General features: G+C 48.1%; 1 protein-coding gene across 6 annotated transcripts in view; it reads right to left on the reverse strand.

The window, feature by feature from the left end:
- Positions 1 to 19,988, reverse strand: part of cfap91 (cilia and flagella associated protein 91) — a 157,560-nt gene that overhangs the window by 37,998 nt on the left and 99,574 nt on the right. For all 6 annotated transcript variants that reach the window (XM_038801921.1, XM_038801919.1, XM_038801917.1 and 3 more), the window contains exons 9-11: positions 16,256 to 16,438; positions 14,991 to 15,130; positions 5,418 to 5,534 (exon numbers count right to left, since the gene is read on the reverse strand). In XM_038801921.1, coding sequence (XP_038657849.1) covers positions 5,418 to 5,534; positions 14,991 to 15,130; positions 16,256 to 16,438 — 440 coding nt within the window. The remainder of the gene's footprint in view (positions 1 to 5,417; positions 5,535 to 14,990; positions 15,131 to 16,255; positions 16,439 to 19,988) is intronic.

Raw genomic sequence — 19,988 nt, forward strand, 5'->3', positions numbered from 1 at the left:
ATGAAGTTTAATCAATCTAACCACATAATTCAACTCTTTAACCTTAGTATAATTCTGTTGAATTTATGCTGTACCCTCCCCAAGACCAATATATCTTTCCTGAGATTTGGTACTCAAAACTAAACGCTGTACTTCAGATATTGTCTCATGTATAATTGAAAGGCTGCTTCTTCACATTTGTATTCCACCCCACTTGAGTTAAAGGAGATCTGGAGGGATGAAGAATGGGGTGGAAGGTAAGGGATGAGGAGAGGAAGAGTGGTATGAGAAGGAGAGTAAAGAGAGAGGTGGTGATGAAGAAAAGAGGCAAAAACAAGGATATAGAAGAGCAAGAAGGGCAAAGAGAATAGGTGGGGAGAAAACTTGCAATTATATAGTACCTTTCACAACTTCAGGACCTCCCAAAATGTATTACGGACAATGGGAGAGATTCTGAACCCACGTTCGCAGTCAGTGAGAACGGCAATATGGGCAGAAAGTTTGTTGAGAATCGGAAAGTGCAATTTCCTCCAACAAGATCATCATTTCCTTTTTCCAGACTCCTCACCAGCAGTATGATGAGAATTCCGCCGCAGATTTTAATACATTATAATATCATTAGCGAACCTGCCCTCCAGGACTGCACCACCCCCCTGACTGAATATTCATACAACAGGTTCTGAAAAATGTGAATCAGTCAAGGGCAACCCCCAGGGGGTGCAGAGTAAGTATAGCCCTTGGGGTGAGAGGGTCATGCCACCCGGCACTATCCCCGGCACAGTTTGGCAGAGATTGAACAGGTTGAGACTCTAGTCATTGGAATTTAGAAGAATGAAAGGTGATTTAATTGAAACATATTCTAAGGAGTTTGACAAGTATAAATGCTGAAAGGATGTTTCCCCTCATGGGAGAGTCTAGGACCAGAGGGTCTCGTCTCAGAATAAAAGGGGTGCCCATTTAAGACTGAGATTAAATGGAATTTCTTCTCTCAGAGGGTTGTGAACCTTTGGAACACCATGTCACAGAAAGCTGTGGGGACAGAGTCCTTGTGCATATTTAAGGTTGAGTTGCATAGATTCTTGATCAGGGTTATGTGGAAAGAGCAGGAAAGTGGATGTGAGAAATGTTGGATCAACCATGATCCTATTGAATAGTGGAGCAGACGGGGGGGGGGGGCAAACAGTCTACTGCAGTTCCTATTTCTCATGGCCTTATGGATAAATATTGGACAGGATACAAATACAAGTCCCCTACTCTCCTTTGAAGCACTCACTCAGTTTAGCATTGGAGAATGTTAGCCTAAATGTTTATGCTCAAGTCCTGGAGTGGGACTTAAATCAACAACCTTTTGACAAGGGGAGGATTGAGAGAGAATTGACTGGAGAAAAGGTGGGGAAAGAAGAGGAGTGTGTGAACGGGTTAGAGGTGGGAATAAGACAGCGAGAGAGAGAGTGGGTCGAATTTGTTTATGCTTTAGTATTAAATTTAGAATCCTCTCAATGCTGCTGTTAATTTATTGTGAACATTAATCGACTTCTTCCTTTCACCTCTTCTGAACATGCTCAGGGGCTTCACCTTACTCATCAGATGTTACAGTTTCTTGCTCACAAGACGTTATTTCATCTTCCCTACAACTTCAGTTTATCTTTCCAAAACCTTTTTTTAGTTCTTATTTTGCTTAGTGGGGTTCATATGTCCACCTCTCTCAACTGCGCATTTGGCCAAGGCTCAAACTGTCATGCCCATTGGTTTTTAACTTTTAAATTGATTTCCAAGGGTATGCATTTTGTTTTTTAAAAATGGTTCCTCAGAGCCACCATATCTCTGATATTGAAGCGGGGTAAAGACCCGGAGGTGTGCGGGTCCTACAGGCCAATCTCCCTGATTAATGTAGACGCCAAGCTCCTGGCAAAGGTACTGGCGGGGAGAATGGAGGACTGTGTACCGGAGGTGATTGGGGAGGATCAAACTGGGTTCGTTAAAGGTCGGCAGCTGGCGGCCAATCTGAGGAGATTGCTCAACGTGATAATGATGCCCCCGGCGGGTAGAGAGGTGGAGGTAGTGGTGGCAATGGACGCCGAGAAGGCCTTTGACCGGGTAGAGTGGGACTATCTATGGGAGGTGCTCGGACGGTTTGGGTTCGGGGAGGGATTGGTGGATTGGATCAAATTATTATATCAGGCCCCGAGGGCCAGCGTCAGGACTAACAGAGAAGTGTCGGAGTACTTTAGGTTGTACCGAGGGACTAGGCAGGGCTGCCCGCTCTCCCCGCTGCTGTTTGCGCTGGCCATAGAGCCGCTGGCGATGGCGCTGAGAGCCGCAGAGGGTTGGAAGGGGATGGTGAGGGGCGGGGTTGAACACAGGGTTTCTCTTTATGCAGACGACCTGCTCCTGTACGTGTCGGACCCAGTGGCCGGGATGGGAACTATACTGGGAATGCTGAGGGAGTTCGGCCAGTTCTCAGGATACAAATTAAATACGGTCAAGAGTGAAATGTTTGTGGTCCAGGCAAGGGGCCAGGAGAACAGATTGAGAGGGCTACCGTTTAGGCTGGTTGAGGAAAATTTCCGGTATTTGGGAATCCAGGTGGCACGAGACTGGGGCAGGCTGCATAAGTTAAATTTGGCCAGGGTGGTGGAGCAAATGAAGGGAGAGTTTCGGAGATGGGATGCACTCCCGCTGTCGCTGGCAGGGAGGGTGCAGACTGTAAAGATGATAATCCTCCCTCGATTTTTGTTTATTTTTCAGTGCCTCCCGATCTTTATCCCACAGTCCTTCTTCAAAAGAGTTAACGGGCTGATCATGAGCTTTGTCTTGGCGGGAAAGTCTCCGCGGGTAAAGAAGGCGATGTTGGAGAGGAACCGCAGCGAGGGAGGGCTGGCTTTGCCGAGTCTGGTCAATTATTACTGGGCGGCCAACATCGCTATGATAAGGAAGTGGATGGTGGGTACGGGGTCTATTTGGGAGCGGGTGGAGGCGGCTTCGTGCAGGGGCTCCAGTTTGGAAGCCCTGGTCACGGCTCCTCTACCGCTGCCGCCGGCCAAGTACACCACCAGCCCGGTAGTGGTGGCGACCCTGCGGATATGGGGCCAGTGGAGGAGGCATGTGGGGGAGATGGGGGCGTCTGTCTGGGCGCCAATCTGCGACAACCATCGGTTTGCCCCCGGCAGTATGGATGGGGGGTTCAGAGTATGGCGGCGAGCAGGGGCGGGAAGGGTGGGTGATATGTTCCTGGAAGGGAGCTTCGCGAGTTTGAGGAGCTTGGAGGAGAAATTTGGGGTGGTAAGGGGAAATGATTTTAGATACCTACAGTTGCGGGACTTTGTTCGTAGACAGGTCCCATCTTTCCCGCGCCTCCCGCCAATGGGGATCCTAGACAGAATAGTCTCTGGGAGGGATGAAGGGGAGGGTAGAGTCTCGGGTATTTATAAGGTGCTCATGAGGGAGGAAGGGTCCCAGACAGAGGAACTGAAACTTAAATGGGAGGAGGAGCTAGGCGGGGAAATGGAGGATGGGCTGTGGGCAGAGGCCCTGAGTAGGGTAAACTCGACCGCGACATGTGCTAGGCTCGGGCTGATCCAATTTAAGGTCGTTCACCGGGCCCATATGACGGTGGCTCGGATGAGCAAATTTTTCGGGATAGAGGACAAATGCGCTAGGTGCGCGGGAGGACCAGCGAACCATGTTCACATGTTTTGGGCATGCCCTGAGCTGAGGGGGTACTGGGAGGGATTTGCGGGGGTCATGTCCCAGGTGCTAAAAACAAGGGTGGTGATGAGCCCAGGGGTGGCAATTTTTGGTGTTTCGGAAGACCCGGGCGTCCAGGGGGAGAAAGAGGCCGATGTGCTGGCCTTTGCTTCCCTGATAGCCCGGCGACGAATATTATTGGCGTGGAGGGACTCAAAGCCCCCGAAGACGGAGTGGTGGCTTGCGGACATGTCGAGTTTCCTGGGGATGGAAAAAATCAAGTTCGCCTTGAGGGGTTCTGTGCAGGGGTTCACCCGGAGGTGGCAACCATTTATTGACTTCTTTGCGGGAGAGTGAGCGTCAGCAGGGGGGGGTTAGAGTAGAGTAGGAGGGAAAATATGGCGGGTAGTACCGGTGGGAGGGGAGCGGGCTTGTGCAATATGTTACGGTGGAAGTATTGAAAGAACGTGGATGTTTGCACATTTTTGCCTTTTTTGCTTCCTTTCTGATGATGTCTGTAACTGTTTATAAAGCCAAAAACTACCTCAATAAAATTGTTTATTAAAAAAAAAAAAAAATGGTTCCTCAGGTTTCTTCAATAACCTTTCAAAATTTGCTGCATGGATGCAAAGGTGAATTACTACTCTTTTCCTTAAGGTGGCCCTGTCATGCAACATTATGCCATGTAACTATGTACACAGCTCCACCTTCGAGTGCAACACCTTCAAAGTGCCACACCTGTCCAGCATTTTTTTAAATATTAATAATAATAATAATAATAACTTATTGTCACAAGTAGGCTTCAATGAAGTTACTGTGAAAAGCCCCTAGTCCCCACATTCTGGCACCTGTTCGGGGAGGCCGGAATTGAACCCACGCTGCTGGCCTTCGTCTGCATTACAAGCCAGTTGTTTAGCCCACTGTGCTAAACCAGCCCCTAATAGAGATTCAGGGCTCAATTAACAGTGCTTCTTAAATGTCTTTGAATAGTTTCTCACGTTATTTCAATAATACAATCCTGGTAAATTCAAATTTAATGAATGAAAGGTGCAGTTCTTCGAAGAATATTAGTGGAGAAGGAAAGATAGGGGAGTTACAACCAGCTTAGAAATTACATTGTACAATAGCGTCAAATAAAAACTTAGCACATTTATCTGTTCAGTAACAGATGGCTAAACAATTTGTTTTGAAAGAGCATTAGAGGAATTTGATATGAACATATTGCACGAAGTCTGTTCCAGGCTGTACATTACACTGTCATTTATATAACTTGTAATGCAACTCTGGCATGCACACTTACAAATTATCCAGGTGACTGCCTCAGTTTCCTACAGTTTAAGGAGACCTTTATCATCTAACCCAGGATACTATCAGCATAATTTTTATCTCGTTTTCCATGCCATGACAGAGGTGGACAATTGTCAGCACACTGGTGTATTTTGCAAAATGCAGAGGGTCACTCTTGCCAGTGTCCAATCAATTGAAATTACTTAAATCCACTGAGCTGCCAAATTGAGTAAAATCACCAGGTCACTCGACCAATGTAAGCGATATATGGTAAAGCTGGAAAAGTTGCATCTTTCTTTCATTTGGGAACCTAATTGGTCAACCTTTCTGTTGCCATCACGATTTGCCCTTCTGGTTAAGCTTTATGTCGACCAGCGCAAGTACATTTTATTTTTCTTAATTCTTCATTTTGAAGATAATAGTATAGGAAAATAAAGGATAGTATTTTGATTTTTTTCTCTTACCGCAGGTGGTGGCACAACTGTGGGTGTTGGAGGACGACGAACAGGTTTTAAAATCTTGAACAGAAAGCGGAGTGGCTTTTCTGGCTTTTCTCCTTTGAATTTTGCTTCCCGTATGGCCTGAAATTTATGCATACAAAATCTGTAAAGTTACAGTATTATCCCCAATTCTTTAATGATCTAGATTAAACATCAGTGAATCATAAGGTATTTCGCTTTCTTAATGTATAACATATTTATTTAATCAAAGCTCTGTAGCACTGCTAATATTTGCAAAACAACTTGACCGATGAAAGTGACAGAATTTAAGAGGGGAATGAAGAGACAGAGGGTGAAGAGAGGAGGAAGATGAAGGAGAAGTGGAAACAATCTTTTGGAGGGGTGTTGGGCAGAAATGCTGCTCAGAGTGGAGGAGGTAGGTCCGATTTGCTGAGAAGGGGGAAAAGCCTCGGCTTGAAAAGATTAATTTTGAAAGAGCAGATAGAGGAACTTGATATGAACTTGATATTGCACGAAGTTGCAAGTTGCTCGGGGGTGGGGTCAATCCTCCTTTCCTGGCCCCCTGGGCCCAATGAAGGCAACGTCCCTCCCCCACCTCCAGGTTATCTCTCCCTCTAACCCACATCTAACCCACCTTTTCTCTTGGAAGAAGACAGCTCATCCATGGAGAAGGAACTAGAGACTTGAAGGGAGGAGGAAGAAGAGGGGCAGAAGAAGAGGAGATGATGCTGACCAGAGAGGTGCCCCTGCTTCGCAATGAGATGGCCTCCTTAGCCATCCTCAGGGAAGAGGACTTCCCTCCTTTCTCACACAATCTCTAATGCTTGATCAAGGTTGCCATTGTTGAAGCAAATGGCTCTGCCCCAGGTCCTAGGCCTCCAGCTCCCCAATAATATCCCTCTGGTGCCCTGAAAGGCTTTGGGACAATCAACAAATTTCTTCCCATGGACAATCAGCAGCCTCAGTGATGGCTGCCATGGTGTGCCTAATTGAGTCATCCACTTAATCTGATCAACTTCCATTCCTGCCCCCAGTGGCTCTAAATGAAAATGAAATGAAAATCGCTTATTGTCACGAGTAGGCTTCGATGAACAGGTCATACCAATTAAGGGGTTAGTGCTGCAGCATTTTAAACTTTAATCTATTTGTCATTGGAGGCTGATTTGTGACCTGAAAACAAACCGGTGTCCCACCTCCATGGGAAAAATTTGGTTTGTTTGGTTAGAATAGAAGTAGCATAGTTTTGAATGAGTTCAAGCTTACGGAGGCTGGAAAATGGACTGCTGGCTAGGTCAGTATTGAAACTACATGGGAAAGGGTTTGAAACTCTTGCCAATTGAAATGTATGTACCTGCAAAAGAAAAATGGGCATTATAATTGTAACAGCTTGAATGAGATGTCAACAGAAATATTGTTGACAGAAAAACAATGCTTAAATTCAGAGATAAAGATGTGTATGGTATACATGCAAACGTGTGTTCATACTGTAAACTGCCAAAACAAACCACGGACACCTGATGGAAGTGAAACTGAATCAGAAAAATAGACACTTGCACATATAGATTTTGTGATTAGCTCTTGAAAATTAACCATTTAAAAAAATCTAATGTTACATAACAGGCCTACTATGTTCAGGAGAAATTAATTAATGGCTGAATTTCATTACTACCCCGCCAGCAGATGTGAAGGCAGTAGGTTCACAAAATGCAGCATTGTGCCTTCCTGCCATCTACTCATCTGCCCCAACCAGTCAGAAACGTTACAGATGGCGGGGAAGGCTTTGGGCAGCCCACCCACCCTTGGGCCTATCGAGGCCTTAAAGTGGTCAATTAATGGTGACTTAAGGGTCTCATCCTTCCCCCACTAGTATTTTATCTGTGATAGGGGGAATAGCCACACCACGCAGGAAGCCTGGCAGCTTCAGCTCAGGCCAATGTCTGACAATGAGGGAGGGGAGGGTCCAATCCTCCTTTCTTGGCCCCCTTGGCCCATTGAAGGCAACGTCCGTCCCCCTCCCCCACCCCCACCCCCACCCCCAGGTTATCTCTCCCTTTAATCCACATATAGCCACTTGATCCCACCCCTTCAATGTGTTACCCAACACCATACATGTCTGCACTCCTTGGCATTGTGGGGTTGCCTGTAATGCCAGTAGTGGCCATCGTGGTGATATGCCTGTGAAAAATATTGCATACACTTAGCAATGCGACCTCCTACCAGCAGGTGGCGTCAGACATCAGTCAGGTGGCATCCGGCTATCAACAGTTGGTAATAAGGCATATACAAGGAGAGTCGTACATTGGATAATTCCAGAGCAACCTAGTCTGTATAGCATTCTGTAGGTTATCCTTCCATGTGTTAACAAATAAAATTATTCTAAGTAAGTCATCAGCAGGTTCACTATGAATCATTGCAAGGTCAAGACAACAGAACACAACGTGGTACCAAGAGTGTTGAACATTTAAGGACACAGCAAAAACAGAAAAAAGAAGATTCAATCAACCTGGTAAACTATGGCCCGTGGCAACTCAACAAAATAAAAGACAGTGAAGCTCGAGATGGAGGGTTTAAAAGCACCCCATCAGCTCAAGTATTGGGTAATGTAGATGAAAACTGGCAAGTTTTCAAATAGCAGTTTAAGCTCTAACCATTGGTCTGCAGGCACAGCCTGACGAGAGGCACATTGTGTTGCTGCTCACGGTGGCAGGTCCACAAGCTATCAAAATCTACAACACAGTTGCTTTTGATTGCGAAGAGGAAAGCAAGAGATACAATCAAGTACTTTGATCGGCATTGCTCTCTCAAAAATAACGAGACATATGAGAGATATATTTTCCGTAAGCGAACACAGAAACCTGGCGAATCTTTCAACAGTTTTGTCACTGACTAGAGGCTGAAGGCCCAGTCCTCAATTTCAGTAATCTGAAATCTTCAATGATCCGCAACCAAATAGTATTTGGCATGTCAAATGACAAGCTCAGTGAGAGATTGGTGTGGAAAGAAGATTTGATATTGGATAAAGCAATTAAGATTTGACTTGTGGGTGAGTTGGCTGCACAGCAAATCAGCACATTCAGCTCGAAACATTTTGCCACCATCATGGAGGAAGACGCCCGCACCATCAGCACAGTGATGCAGTTCAATAAGAAAAGTGGTCTCCAGTGTGGGCAGCCATTTTAAGCAGACGACAGGAGCCGCCATCTTGTGCCAGAAATTTGGCAACCGACATGGCCCATGATAATGTCCAGGATATGGAAATGTATGCTCCTAGTGCGGCCAAACGAATAATTTCATGAAACAATGTTTTTCACGTCCTTCAATGGACCAAATTAGAGCAGTTAATGCAATGGAGGAGATGCCTCTAAAAGAGCAGTTCTTTATTGATCGAATTTCAGAAACGGGCCAAAAGCAGTCCAACAGAAACATGTGACGTAACCCTTCTCAATGGTCGCGAGTGGCTGTATGGTCCAGACACCGAGTGGCCAGATGGTTACTGCGATTTGCAATGAGATATGCTGGTACACTCACTCGATGAGAAGCAAGAGAAGGTCCAGGGAAAGATGACAAATCCAAGAGGAGCTGGAAGAGCCAAAGGGAATTCCAGACTTCTGGTTAACAGTCTTCAAGAAGATGTACATACTCAGTGACATGATACAGTAGCATGTCGAGCCCATATTAAAGCATCTACAAGATGTGAATGTTAAATGTTCAGAGTGTACACAGCCAATGAGCTTCACTCTGGAGTTTACGTTTGTGCCAAATTAATATTTACAAACGAGGTAATTAATAAAGCGTACCAGCTGGAATTGCGGCCAGACAAGTGGGAATTCTCACTTTGTGATGAACCAGAAATCACTGGATGCACCGGGTGCCAGGTCAGATGGAAAACCGGAAAAACTGTCACTTTGAAGGCCATCAAAATGAAACTGAAGCATAATGGTTGGAGCACTCGCAAAACAGTTACGAAAATTGTACCAATGACTCATTCTTCAATTTCTTCAGTTCACCAGAAGCTCCGCAGCATGGAATATTAAATAAAAGTTCTCCAGGAAGACTTGCTGCTGACTTTGAAATTGGTCGAATCCTGTTTCCATGTGCAATGTCGTATTTTACAGGAGAAGTCTTTGCTGATGACAGACTCCGAAGATGAGTACATTGAATGATGAATCTTATGAAGTCTATCCAGACAATGAAGTAAGCAAAGGTCTGGATGATGAACCGGAGTTGGACGAATATAAAACACTAGTAAAGCTGTTCCGCAGGAGAAATGGCACTCAGTGAGGGAGCCTGTGCAGCGCTACTTTGGGAATGGTGGGAATGATGAGGTGATCACAAGAGATGCCTAGCCTATGCCGGACCTCGAGCAGTGCGAATACTCCGAGATGGTGCACGTAGAAATGGACAGCAAGATTGCAGCAGCAGACACCTCAGGCGAAACTGATGTAGCTACGAAACAACTGAAAATATTGTACCAATTCTGGAGAATCTAGCTCCAGAAGCATAGGGGGAACCATCAAAGCCCCATGACGAAGTTAACTTCCCGAAACACGAGGCCATTCCACCACAGGGGGAGTTTGAAGAGAAAATGACGGTATCCACGTGCAGTTCCACGGCAACAAGTGATACATACATCATTATCCAGTATAGGGATGAACCATGGCCTGCATCCGTATGCAGTGCCACAAAGAAAGTTGATGCTGAACCTGGATGCAGTTCCACGGTGTTGGATGTTACGATCATACGATGAGAATGCGTCCCCACCTGGGCTATCTGAAAAAGATGACGCTTGTATAGTGATATCGATTAACGAGGAGCCATCACTTGGGGCTCAAGCACAAGATGAAAGCGCAATGCCCAGTGCTGACTATGCTAATCCTACCCAGATACCAGAATGTGGGGCAATCCAGACATCAGAGGGTAATCCATCCCAGAAACCAGAATTTGAGACTCTGCAGCTGGTCACGGAAGGTGCTGACTTAACTACCACTGAACAGTCCCTCTGAAGCATGCCAACATGAGACATCTCTGCAGACAACCAACAACACACTGATGCCATGGCACAGGCCAGTGACAAGATGGGTGCTACCAAAGCTAAACCAAAGATGAAATGCACTCAAAAGATAGCTCGCAAAAAAGATAGCAGGAGCGATTGCAAATTGCCACTAAAAACAAAAGCGAGGAAGAGAAGGAGAGTGGGGGATACTGTGAGTCCCAGCGAGGACAGCAAGAAAGGAGGTAGACAATGTGACTGACAGGCTGGAGACCATGCAACAGAGCAGCAGCAGAGAGCATCGCGGCAGCACAGAGCATCGCAGCAGCCAACAGTATCGATCAAAGAAATGGAAGGAGCTGAAGACATCGGGATGGCCTACAGAAATACCAAGTTTCACGGTGCATCGCCTAAATAGGCTAAAACATAAAAGACCGGCACGGAAAACAGTCTTCAAAAAAGCTAACAAGAGCCCAGAGGAAGGCATAATGAGCTTTGCCCAAGGACACCACATCTAGCAGGCATATCAATGTCCATGGACGCATTAGTTAAATCTGTTTATACATAAGCCACATGTGTAAAGTTATTAATCATTATTTCTGTATAAAGATCAACATCTCCAAAGGGGGAATGAGGCAATATGCCTGTGAATAATATTGTATACACGCAGCAAAGTGACCCCCCACCAGCAGGTGGCGTTAGACATCAGTCAAGTGAAATCCGGCTATCGTCAGTTATAACAAGGCATACACAAGGACAGTTGCACATCGGGTAGCTCCAGAGCAACCTATTCTATATAGCATTCTGTACGTTATCCTTCAACATGTTAACGAATAAATCATCATTCTAAGTAAGTCATCAGCAGTTCTGTATGAATCATTGCAAGGACAAGACAACAGAACGCTCACGGCTGCTCTGCTGGGATTACAGAACTGCTGGCCATCCAACTGGCTGGCAGCTCTCCAAGATGGGGCTTCCTCCCAACAAAGAAGTGGGAGTCTTGTTTTATTGCAATTATTGCAATGTTAAATGTTAAATGGCTGTGGGACAGCCATGGCCATCATTGGCAGGCATCTTCACACTGACTTTTAGCTGGGGGTGAGGATCATGGTGCACCATAAAATGCACCCCCATTATGCTGGATGAAAATCCAAAATGAAAACTGAAGCAAAACTATTAAAAATTCTTGAACACCTAAAAGTTAAGAAGTAAAAAGTAACTTGAGATTGATTAAAAAATAGAGAAGAGAATGGTCATAAACGTGTGAGTTATAAAAGCATGAAGAGGAATTGGTGAAACTGCTGTCATCAGACAAAGAGATGCCTTTGGGGGCCAAGTCAGGAAACAGAAAGACAAAATCATCATTCAGGCAGTACGCCCAAATGATTTGGAAGGTTCCTTCGAAGAATCCTATTGGACTCAAAATATTAACTCCGTTTATGCTTCCAGACCTGCTGAGTTTTCCCAACACTTTCTGTTCTTATTTCAGATCTCCAGCATCCACAGTATTTTGCTTTTATTGATTTGGAAGGATAGATTGTTGAAGGTCATATGAGAATACAGTAGTCCCCCGTTATAACGCGGGTGTTGGGGTCCAAGACAGCCACCCGCGTTACATCCGAGCCGCGGATATCCACGATGTGAAATGTCCAATCAGCCGGCAGTGTCAGCTTCAGCGGCCGGCTCACTTTGATCCGGAGAGGGAAGCTGGCAGCACCCTGCTGTTTCGAGTAAGTTGGGGTCCACAGCCGTCTAGCCTCTTCGCGCACAACCTGGCGTCACGTTCTGGCCCCCCTTCTCTTCGAAGAGGATCGTCCTTGGCTTCGTTTTCATCTGAGGGCAGAAGGATTGGGGACTCGGCCGAATGTTGTACAATACAGACAGCAAGAGTGCTCGCGCCTGTTTGGCCAAGGCAACTTGGGCTTCACGCCCATGCTCCTGGGGTGCAAGGGCTCCACCTTGGCTCCGTTACACCACCCTCCCACCCCAGGCTACATCCACACATAGCGGCAGCCTATTCCTCTGCGTTGCTGACGGTGCTAAGGATTCTGGTCTTGAGGAGCTAGATCGCTGTGCGGGACGATCCATGTGCGGGACGATCCAGGGGCTGCGTTTCCCATTCCTTCCTCCTCCCGTGCACTGCCCCACCGCCCGTCCCGAGTCAAGCTGGTGAATTGTTCCGGCAGAGGTGGCGAACTTCAGCGGCCGGCTCACTTTGATCCGGAGAGGGAAGCTGACAGCACCCGGCTGTTGCGAGTAAGTTGGGGTCCATAAGCCCCCCCGCCGTATATCGCGAACCGCGGTATTGCGGAGCGCGGTATAACGGGGGACTACTGTAATATTATGCCATGGATAATAAATGTTGAAGAAACAACGGGCAAAATCTCACCATATTTTCTCAAAATGTTGATACCGGTGAGAAAACCAGTGCACATCCCGCCAGCAGGAAATCTCACAGAAAACAATTATTTTTTTAACCCTGTGAATCACTCCTGGCAGCCTGCCAGTGATTCACTCACCCTTGGACAACTTAATCTCTGCGATCAGTGGGGCACTCCTTATAAACCCATCCCCACCGCTTGTTTCAGATCCAATCAGGGGGATGGTTACCAAGAAGCCAGCAGCAAGATTCCCCGAGGCAGCCCTGACCAAGCTCCCGGACGTTGTGGAGCAGAGGCGAGATGTCCTATTCCTGCATATGTTCATCCATCAGGATCACCAGCCCCGCCAGGGAGGCAGTGACAGCCTTAGTGTGTGCCAGTTCACTGCAGAAGAAGATGGAGCAACAGTACTGCAAGATTGGATTGGATTGGATTTGTTTATTGTCACGTGTACCGAGGTACAGTGAAAAGTATTTTTCTGTAAGCAGCTCAACAGATCATTCAGTACATGGAAGAAAAGGGAATTAAACAAAATTCAAGAAAATACATGAGAATACATAATAGGGCAACACAAGATATACAATGTAACTACATAAGAATTGGCATCGGTTGAAGCATACAGGGTGTGTTAATGAGGTCAGTCAATAAGAGGGTCATTTAGGAGTCTGGTGACAGTGGGGAAGAAGCTGTTTTTGAGTCTGTTCGTGCGTATTCTCAGACTTCTGTATCTCCTGCCCGATGGAAGAAGTTGGAAAAGTGAGTAAGCCGGGTGGGAGGGATCCTAGATTATGCTGCCCGCTTTCCCCCGGCAGCGGGAGGTGTAGATGGAGTCCATGGATGGGAGGCAGGGATGGGCGGTATTCACGACTCTCTGAAGTTCCTTGCGGTCCTGGGCCGAGCAGTTGCCATACCAGGCTGTGATGCAGCCCGATAGGATGCTTTCTATAGTGCATCTGTAAAAGTTGGTAAGGGTTAATGTGGACATGCCAAATTTCCTTAGTTTCCTGAGGAAGTATAGGCGCTGTTGTGCTTTCTTGGTGATAGCGTCGACGTGAGTGGACCAGGACAGATTTTTGGTGATGTGCACCCTAAGAATTTGAAACTGCTAACCATCTCCACCTCAGCCCCGTTGATGCTGACAGGGGTGTGTACAGTACTTTGCTTCCTGAAGTCGATGACCAGCTCTTTAGTTTTGCTGGCATTGAGGGAGAGATTGAATGACATTCTTTGCGCAGCCAAGGCAAGTCTGCTTCCTCATGTCTCCCATTGACCCCCTTCACACACCCTTTACACTTCCACGAAGATCTTTCACCTTGCCGCCTCACGGGTTCCCAACACCTATATTGCGGCCTTCTAGGCTCCCACTCCCCAAGATCCCACTAGTAGGTAATCTGCTCCTCACATCCCTGAACCCGCTAAGGATTGGGAATTGCTTCCTGATTTGCACTCCAAATCGGGTGCAATTCAGCTCCGGCGGGAGAACATTGGGCGAGATTCTCCGCGAACCGGTGAGGTGGGCAACTCCAGCGTGAAGAAGTGGCGTGAACCACTCCGCACATTCAGGTGCTAGGCCGGCACCGGAGTGGTTTGTGCTGTGCTGGCCGGCACTGAAGGTGCTTGGCACCACGCCAACCGGCACCGAAGGGCCTCCGCTGGCTGGTGCTTGTTGGCACATGCAGGGGAGCACCAGCGTGTGCTGGCGTCATCCCAGCGCATGCGCAGGGGGATTCTTCTCTGCGCCGGCCATCGCGGACCATTACACCGGCCGGCGCAGAGGAATAGAGTGCCCCCACGGCACAGGTCCGCCCGTGGATCAGTGTGCTCCGATCGCGGGCCAGACCACTGTGGGCCACATCCCCTCCTGCCCCCCCCCCCGAGTATCCCGGAGGCTGCCCGCGGAGCCAGGTCCCGTAGGTAAGTACCTGTTGTAATTTACGCCGGCGGGACCGGCTGTGGTGCGATTCCCGCCCCCACCAAATCCCCGGCGCCGGAGAATTCGGCAGCCGGCGGGGGCGGGATTCACGCTGTCCCCCGGCGATTCTCCGACCCAGCGGGGGTCGGAGAATCCCGCCCATTGTCTCCTTAACAGAGAATTCTCCACAGTATTAATAATTATTTTATTCATATTTTTCTGTGAATTAAAAAAAAAAATTCAAAAACGAAACCAACAAGCTCGCAAACTAACACCTGTCCACAAACATATACCTTGTGAATTTTGGCCAGCTCCATCTCTCGTCGAGCAGCGTATTTCAAGAGGCCATCCTTTGTTGTATTTTTTGGTCTCTGAATTCGTATACGTGGTTGAGTAACAAAATCTGGTAACGCTTCCTCTAATTCTAGTAAACCTAAAAGAAATTTGAAATGTACAGTTAAGGTCCGAAGGAGCTAAAAGCATCTGTTAGGAGTAAAAATACCATTCAATTTTTTTTTTAAAAGAGGAACTTATATTCTCACACTATTTTGTAACTTTGTATCTTTCATTTCTATGCAATAGAGCAAAGGGTTGAATCTTGCACCCTCCCCTGTGGCGAGTTTGGTGACAGGAGGGGGCATTTAATTTGGCATTTCCCATCTCAACCCCAATTAAGTTGATGACAGGAAGCTGCTTGGACAACTTTCCCAGTTGCCACCAATTGAAGTCCTAATGTGGACAATTAAGGCCCACTTAAGGGCTTCATCCTGCAGTTGCTGATATGCACCCTGATGTGGTTGCTCTGGGCTCCCAGGGTGGACGTGGGCCCTCATTCAAAGACATTCCATGCCTAATCAAAGGGTGGTGGGTGTTGAAAGCTACCCACTGTCCTTGCTGCTGGCTCCCTGTGCCTAATTGCAGACAAATCTGCTCAACCACAAGGAGCTGGAGGACTGACCAGCACTCTATACTCAGTCAGTAACAGTCTCTGAAAGTTGTTCAGCAGGTGGGTGGTGTGGGGGAAAGATTGGCTACTGAATGTGTGGAGGAAGGGAGTTTGGGAAGAAGGACTGCTGTATGAGTATGTAGTGGGGTGTGTGTTATAAAGAGAAGCTGCTGAGTGAGTGAATGGAGATGCAAGGGGGCTGAGAGAGGCTTTTGAGTATGTCTGTCGGGGAGGTGAGTTGGACAAAGGTGTGTTTGGGGAGCAGCACATAGCAACTGGAAGCAACACAGAGTAGCAGGCAAAGCATCAACAGGGTCGCTGGCTGGATCAAAATCCTGGAACTCCCCATCTAACATCATAGTAGGCATTTCTGTATCACATGGACAGCAGTGATTCAAGAAAGTGACTCACTACCACCTTCTCAAGCGCAGTTAGAGAAGAGCAATGAATGCTGGTCGAGCCAGCATTGGCCACATCCAATAAACAAACGTGAAAAAGGTTGTAAATTACTGTACACTGTTGAGGATAGCCTGCTGGATATTCAGATGACAAAGTAGTCCATAACAGATTACACATTATTCACAGTCTGTAGTTTCTGTAACACTAATTTACCATTAAACGTCGATAGAAAACGACTTTTCACAATGAAACGCTCCGAATTCTGATCTGGAAACTGGCCAATTCGAGCGATCGGTGCATAAACCTGTGAACCGTAATTTGCATAATTCTGTAGGAGGCCCGGCCGCTCAAGCCTCCCCTCCACATTTTTCCTCTTAGCTGTTAGTTTTCTTATTTCTAGAAAGACAAATGTTAAAATGTTGACAGATATTCGAATACATGTTTATATAATTTAAACTTTGATCCTGTGCAATATCCTTTGTGTGAGAGATAAAAGTACTGCAACATAGGTATAATTTTATCCAAACGGATCTGCACTCAGTGAGAAAAGCATATCCCAGCTTGTGAATCTATTTGTTATCAAAGCATGGTTCTTCAATTCAGCCATGGCATTAGCATTCCTATTCTTAGATTCCCAACCAATTGGAGGATGGTAGCGCGAGTGCGCGGGTGGGGGGGGCTGCAGAATGGTGCACCAAATAATAATCTTTATTATTGTCACAAGCAAGCTTACATTAACACTGCAATGAAGTTACTGTGAAAATCCCCTAGTCGCCACATTCCAGCGCCTGTTTGGGTACACAGAGGGAGAATTCAGAATGTCTAATTCACCTAACAGCACGTTTTTCGGGACTTGTGGGAGGAAAGCGGAGCACTCGGAGGAAACCCACACAGACATGGGGAGAATGTGCAGACTCCGCACAGACAGTGACCTGTGGTAAACCACTGTGTGCACCTGTATTAGGGGATGTAAGGTAGGACCTGCACTACAGGTTTGCCGGTAGCCCCTGCCGGCTAGCTCCGCCCACAAGGAGCCGTATAAATATGCGTGTCCTCCTTCTGATCAGCCATTTCGCCATCTGACTGTAATAAAGCCACAGTTGTACCAATCTGAGTCTTTCGTGCAATTCATCGTGCATCACACAAAATGGTCGTGGACTACAGCCAGACCATCAATCGGTACACGCAGCTCGATGTGTACCCCCTCCCACGCATATCTAAGATGGTCAACCAGATTGCGCAGTAGCGGGTCTTCTCAACAACTGACCTGAAATCCGCCTCCCACCAGCTCCCCATTTGTAAATCGGGCCATCCTTACACTGCCTTCGAGGCGGACGGTCGGCTCTATCAATTCCTTAGGGTTCTCTTCAGCGTCACTAACGGGGTCTCGGTCTTCCAAAGGGAGATGGACCGAATGGTCAACCGGTACGGTTTGCGGGCCACGTTTCCGTACCTAGACAATGCCACCATCTGCGGCCATGACCAGCAGGACCACGACGCCAACGTCGCTAAATTCCTCCGCACCGCCACTCTCCTCAACCTTATGTACAACAAGGAGAAGTGTGTGTTCCGCACGACGCGCCTAGCCATCCTCGGCTATGTAGTCCAAAACGGACTTCTGAGGCCCGATCCCGACCGCATGCGCCCCCTCATGGAGCTTCCTCTCCCCCACTGCCCCAAGGCCCTCAAACGCTGCCTGGGGTTCTTCTCCTACTACGCCCAGTGGGTCCCAAACTATGCGGATAAGGCCAGCCCACTCATACAGTCCACTTAATTCCCCCTTGCGGCTAAGGCACAACACACCTTCGCCCAGATCAGAGCAGACATAGCCAAGGCCGGGATGCATGCAGTAGACGGGGGACTCCCCTTTCAAGTTGAAAGCGACGCTTCAGACGTCGCCCTCGCCGCCACTCTAAACCAGGCAGGCAGTCGGTAGCCTTCATGTTCAACAACATGCAGCGGGGCAAGATCAAAAATGATAAAATCTTGTGGTGGAGAATCGAGCTCTCCACCTATAATTACGAGATTTTGTATCGCCCCGGTAAACTCAACTAGCCCTCCCCGACGCCCTTTCCCGAGGTACATGTGCCAGCGCACAAGTAGACCAACTCCAGGCCCTGCATGACAGCCTTTGTCATCCGGGGGTCACACGACTGTACCACCTCGTCAAAGCTCGCAATCTGCCCTACTCCGTCGAGGAAGTGCGGACAGTCACCAGGGACTGCCAGGTCTGTGCGGAGTGCAAGCCGCACATCTACCGGCCAGACCGCGCGCGCCTGGTGAAAGCCTCCCGCCCCTTTGAACGCCTCGGCGTGGATTTCAAAGGGCCCCTCCCCTCCAGCGACTGCAACACATATATCCTCAGTGTGGTCGATGAATACTCCAGATTCCACTTCGCCATCCCATGCCCCGATATGACGTCTGCCACCGTCATCAAGGCCCTCAACACAATCTTCGCTCTGTTCGGATTCCCCGCCTACATCCACAGTGACAGGGGATCCTCATTCATGAGTGATGAGTTGCATCAGTTCCTGCTCAGCAGGGGTATCGCCTCCAGCAGAACAACCAGCTACAAGCCCCGGGGAAACAGGCAGGTAGAGAGGGAGAACGGGGCGGTTTGGAGGGCCGTCCAGCTGGCCCTATGGTCCAGAAACCTCCCAGCCTCTCGCTGGCAGGAGGTCCTCCCTGATGCACACTACATACGGTCACTACTGTGCATCGCCACAAATAACACACCCCATGAACGTGTTTTTACCTTCCCAAGGAAGTCCACAACTTGGGTGTCGCTCCCAACTTGGCTCGCAGCTCCAGGACCGGTCCTTCTACGTAGACACGTCCGACTCCACACGGCGGACCCCTTGGTGGACAGGGTACACTTGCTCCACGCCAACCCCCAGTATGCCTACGTAGAGTTCCCTGACGGCCGCCAAGATACTGTCTCCCTCAGGGACCTGGCTCTGTCAGGTTCCACTCCAACACACACCCCCACCCACGCGCCACCCTCCCCTTCCCCAGCGCTCCCAACATTAGCCCCACCAGGTCCATCCCTCCTTCCCCTGCCCACGCAAGAGGACGAGGAAGATTTCGGCACGCTCACGGAGCCATCCGACTACTGGCCAGCACCAATGTCGGTGACACCAGCACCGCCAGCGCCGACGTCGGCGACACTAGCACCGCCATCATTACGTCGCTCCCAGTGAACCATCAAAGCACCGGATCGACTTAACCTCTGACGGGCACCGGACTATCAAAATGGACATTTTTTTTCTCCCTCCCCACTGTAAATTATTTGCAAAACTGTATATAGTTCCACGTCACCCCCGCCGGACTTATTTTTAACAGGGGGTGAATGTGGTGAACCACTGTGTGCACCTGTATTAGGGGATGTAAGGTAGGACCTGCACTACAGGTTCGCCGGTAGCCCCTGCCGGCTAGCTCCGCCCACAAAGAGCCATATAAATATGCGTGTCCTCCTTCTGATCAGCCATTTTGCCAGCTGCAGTAGGAGGCCACGCATCTGACTGTAATAAAGCCACAGTTGTACCAATCTGAGTCTTTTGTGCAATTGATCGTGCATCATGACCCAAGCGGGAATTAAACCTGGGACTCTGGCGCTGTGAAGCAACAGTGCTTAACCAGTGTGCTACCATGCTGCCCGAGGCCGGATCTCTAATGAAATGGACCCAGGAGGAGGGCTAGTGCAGTGACAACCACCTTTACAGCAACTGAAAATGCATTTCCATCTGCTCACTAAGAAGAATAGCTAAACTATATAATGGTTCCTGAGGCTCCAGCGATCAATCCCTCACTAGGAAGGTGGGCTGCAGATATCAGCAATGATCTACCATAAAAGTCTGATCCTCCTCAGGCTCTGGTGCTCACTCATGTCCTATTGACCCTGTGTTGGAGTTTCCTTTGAGCCAGATCTTTGGCCATTCCCTTTGTC

Source organism: Scyliorhinus canicula, chromosome 7 (genome assembly GCF_902713615.1).
Source record: "Scyliorhinus canicula chromosome 7, sScyCan1.1, whole genome shotgun sequence".
Lineage (NCBI taxonomy): Eukaryota > Metazoa > Chordata > Chondrichthyes > Carcharhiniformes > Scyliorhinidae > Scyliorhinus > Scyliorhinus canicula.